We start from the raw sequence: 4448 nt of genomic DNA, 5'->3' as shown, positions 1-4448 counted from the left end.
TCCCCCCCACCCCGTGTGGATCCTGAGCGCTGCCCCCCACACCCCTTCCTCAGCTCCGGACCCTCCGCGGCACCATCTCGGAGGACGCGCTGCCGACAGGGTCCCCGCGGGGCCTGTCCCCTAAGAAACTTCTGGAGCACGTGGCGCCGCGGCTGAGCCCGACCTGCCTGCGCCTGGGCTCAGCTTCGCCCAAGGTGCCACGCACGCTGCTCACACTAGACGAGCAAGTGGTGAGTGGCCGGGGAGCTCCCAGCTTTACAGCCACACTGTACACCCGGCCTGCTCAGCTCCCAACCCCCTAGCCCTGACCCCCACCCTGGGCGGTGACTCCCGGAGAGAAGGCATCAGAGGTCACCTGGAGCCTTGTCCAAGTAAGGTCTGCAGGCCAGCAGCACCATAGCATCTGGGAGCTTGTTAGAAATGCAGATTCTGGCAGGGCTCGGTGGCTCAGCCTGTGATCCCAGCACTTTGGGAGGCCGAGGTGAGTGGATTGCTTGAGCCCACGGGTTCAAGACCCCCCTGGGCAACTTGGCAAGACCTCATCTCTACAATAAATCAAAAACTAGCCAGACGTGGTAGCGCGTGCCTGTAGTTCCAGCTACTTGGAAGGCTGAGGCGGAAGGATCACCGGAGCCCAGTAGGTCGAGGCTGCACTCCCAGGCTGGGAGTGTGTCACCGTACTTCAGTCTGGGCGATGGAGTAAGACTCCAACTCAAAAAAAAAAAGAAGAAGAAAGAAATGCAGATTCTATCCCAGCACTTTCAGAGGTGCAGGCAAGAGAACTGCCTGAGCCCAGGGGTTCGAGACCAGCCTGGGCAACTTGGCGAGACCTCGTCTCTACAATCAACCAAAAAATTAGCCGGGCGCATGCCTGCAGTTCCAGCTACTTGGAAGGCTGAGGTGGAAGGATTGCCTGTGCCCAGCAGGTCGAGGCTGCGGTGGCCCAGGAGTGTGCCCACTGCACTCCAGCCTGGGTGATAGAGTAAAACTCCAACTCAAAAAAGAGAAAGAAATGCAGATTTGGGGGCCCCACCCTAGACCTGCTAAATCGAAGTCTGTATTTTAGAAAGATCCCGAGGTGACGCATATGTACTTTGCAGCCCTAGAAGCCCTGGTCTGACTGCACCGCTGCTGCTGCAATTCCCTCACCATTCCTGGTCAATCTGCCTTGCAGCCCCCTGCTTGGTTCCCCCTCAGTATGTGAGGCTCACTCCTTCCTGGGGCTGCCCATTCCACTTCGGGATAGTCAGGCCAGTTGGAAGTCATTCCCTACTCTGTGCTGAAAGCTACTCACTGGTGGGTTCTCCTCCTCTGTGTCATTCACCCCCCCCCAGTCATTCAGCAAACATTTCGCATGCCTTCTTGGGGCCAGGCCCCAGACGGGATGCTGGGGACAGGTCCAGACCGGGTGCTTTCCTTGAGTAGCTCACAGCCGGGTGGGGGAGAGAAACCCACAGAGAACTGTTGAAATACAGGGGCAGGATAACAGTGAAAGGGCACCGTCGAGGGCTCCGTGGGGCACAAAGGGAGTGCTGACAGCCCTTCCTTGGGCAGGGTTTCCCAGCATGGAGGAAACCAAAGAGCTCACGCCAGGATGAGCGGGCGTGTTCTGGGCAGAAGGAACAACCATGTGCTAAATGCTTAACGACTGAGCACATCACATTTGGGTAGTTAGTTCAGCCAGGCTGGAGTAAGGTTTGGGGAAGGGGTGGACGGAGGTTTGCATTTGTTTCTGTGGACACTGGGAAGCCATGGAAGGATTCAGAGATCTGAGAGGTGCAGTAGCCCTCTGGCTGGAGCGTGGGGACTAGACTGGGGTGGGGGGTGGGGCAGACGGAAGGCTGTTGCAGTTGTCCAGGCTAGATGCGGTGGCAACGATGGTGAAGAAGAGGTGACAGCTCAGGGTATAGGGGGTAGCCCTGTGACTGATGGAAGGGTGCGGAGTGGTGAGATCCTCAGCTTCTTGGTCCCTGGGAGCGGTGTTTCTGTGTGGGGGGGAGGTGGTCAGCAAGGACGCCAGATACCAAGTGCTGAAGAAATGGGTCTGGGGTCTGGGCGTAGAGGCAGAGATGGGGGTGTCACCCCACAGAGGTGGCTGCTGCAGCCACTGAGGGGGAGCATGGGTGGAGAAGAGGGTGGGTCCCTGGGGCCCCAGGCACGGGGGTGGGCTCCAGTTGTCCCCAGCGCCAGCGGTGGCTGAGATGGTGCCAGGATGGGGTCCTGTCCATGGGCTGTAGGGGGAGTTGGAGTTTAGAGGCTGAGGTGGAATGAGGGGGTGTGCAGACTGAAATCGAAGTGGTGGCCGACGTGTGGACAAGCTTAGCATGATGAAGGGGTGCTGTGGGGGAGCCCAGGCTGCTTGGAGGGGCCAGAGCACCTTGTTAGTGTCCAGTTACCCATGGACGGATGAGCCAGGATCAGAGGGCCCAGAACGGGAGCAGAGAGGGTGGAGGTGGTACAGGGTTCAAGGCCTCCGGGGACGCCTTGGATTTGAGGATGGAGAGGACAGTCTGGCCTTGAGATAAGGAGGTTGACAACGTGAGCATTTATGGGGAGCGAGCGCATTGTGTGCAGGGTGAATCCTGAGTCACTTCGTCTCTTGTCCCGTGAGCGCCAACCCTCTCTGACCCCTTCCTGCTTGTGCCCTCCTCTCTTTCTTGTACCCAACGGACAGGCAAGGACACAAGTGGCTCACAGAGGACTAGAGCTCAGGGCCACACATCGAGGCAGCCCAGCTCCCAGGCCAGTGTCCATCCTTCCCCAGGATGCTGTGGGGTGTGGCTGGCAGGGGACTGAGGTCTACGCCTTCTGTCCATGTTCCTTCCTCCCAGCTGAGCTTCCAGCGCAAGGTGGGCATCCTATACTGCCGGGCAGGCCAGGGCTCGGAAGAGGAGATGTACAACAACCAGGATGCAGGACCGGCCTTCACACAGTTCCTCAAGCTGCTGGGTGACGTGGTGCGCCTCAAAGGCTTTGAGAGCTACCGTGCCCAGCTGGACACCAAAAGTGAGGCCCAGGGGGCAGCAGGGCGGGGCAGACCCGGGCGGAGGGGCAGGCGCTTGGGTGTGAGCTAGCTGCCTTGGTACTCCTTTGTCCACATATACTGTCCTGGGGCTAGGGACCGGGGCTGGAGAGTTCTTTGGGGAAGCCGAAGGCAAGAGTCAGGGCTGTAAGGGCCAAGTTAGGGGCTAAAAGGAGGGTCTGGGACCATCCCCCGAGGCCCGAGTACCCTACTGCCTGAGCTGGGACCAAGGTGGTTTTGAGGCACCGCCCCTCCAGCCAACACATTCCAGCAACCCAGTCCCAGGGTGGGGTGGGGGGCACCCCTGCCATCTTCCACGCTCCCAGCATGCCACGCGTGCTTGTGTCTAGGTCAACATGTGTCCGCTCCTAGACACCCGACCCCTCCATCCCCGAATCCACTTCTCATTTCTGTCTTCAGTCTATTTCATCACCTCTGTTCTGACCGGCCCCCTTCACCCTGGCAGCCTGGAGGGGGAGGGGAAGGGGGCAGTCAAGGCGGAGGCCTTTAGATCCCCTGGCCTGGGCATTGGCTGGTGGCATGAGGGGCTGTCTACCCGCTGGTTGGGCACTGAGGTGCTGAGTGCGGGCAGATGGTGGCTTCCGGCCACTCAGATGCCCCCTGCTGCCCTTGTGTGTCCCCAACTCCCTGGCCACAGCGGATTCCACGGGCACGTACTCCCTCTACACCACGTATCAGGACCACGAGATCATGTTCCATGTGTCCACGATGCTGCCTTATACCCCTAACAACCAGCAGCAGGTGTGCGGGGGGCTCCAGGGAACCATGGAGGGTGCTGTGGGGAGGGGAGGGGGGCTTGACATCTGAGCCTTGGCCTGAGTGCGGCTGACTCCCGCTGGTGGCCCCTTCCCAAAGGCAAACACCCCAGGCCGTCACCAGGGGCAGTAGGAGCCACTGATGACTACTAGGCTTTGCCCTGCCCGCGAGGAGGGATTTGGTCCGGGATAGGACGGTCCGCTCACCCTCCACCCTCTAATCCCCAGCTCCTGCGGAAGCGTCATATCGGCAACGACATTGTGACCATCGTGTTCCAGGAGCCCGGCAGCAAGCCATTCTCCCCCACCACCATCCGCTCGCACTTCCAGCACGTGTTCCTAGTGGTGCGGGCGCAGGCGCCCTGTACCTCGCACACCTCCTACAGGTGGGCGCCCGGGTGATCCCAGGTCTGCCATCAGCATGGCGTCCTGCTGCCCCCTCACTATCGCCCCCCCCGCAGGGTGGCCGTGAGCCGCACCCAGGACACCCCAGCCTTCGGGCCGGCTCTGCCCAAGGGCGGAGGCCCCTTTGCCGCCAACGCCGACTTCCGGGCCTTCCTGCTGGCCAAGGCGCTCAACGGAGAACAGGCGGCGGGCCACGCGCGCCAGTTCCACGCCATGGCCACGCGCACGCGCCAGCAGTACCTTCA

The 4448-nt window shown here is 60.9% G+C and overlaps 1 protein-coding gene across 1 annotated transcript in view; it reads left to right on the top strand.

The window, feature by feature from the left end:
• The window catches only part of SIPA1 (signal-induced proliferation-associated 1), a gene marked incomplete at its 3' end in the record, with an annotated part of 10075 nt that overhangs the window by 1756 nt on the left and 3871 nt on the right, over positions 1-4448 (top strand). The window contains exons 3-7 of the mRNA XM_008050957.2: positions 54-230; positions 2832-3006; positions 3681-3784; positions 4027-4184; positions 4260-4439. Coding sequence (XP_008049148.2) covers positions 54-230; positions 2832-3006; positions 3681-3784; positions 4027-4184; positions 4260-4439 — 794 coding nt within the window. The remainder of the gene's footprint in view (positions 1-53; positions 231-2831; positions 3007-3680; positions 3785-4026; positions 4185-4259; positions 4440-4448) is intronic.

Source organism: Carlito syrichta, unplaced genomic scaffold, assembly GCF_000164805.1.
Source record: "Carlito syrichta isolate Samal-C Ts95f unplaced genomic scaffold, Tarsius_syrichta-2.0.1 Scaffold154564, whole genome shotgun sequence".
Taxonomy (NCBI): Eukaryota; Metazoa; Chordata; class Mammalia; order Primates; family Tarsiidae; genus Carlito; species Carlito syrichta.
This window is presented reverse-complemented; position numbering and strand designations above follow the sequence as displayed.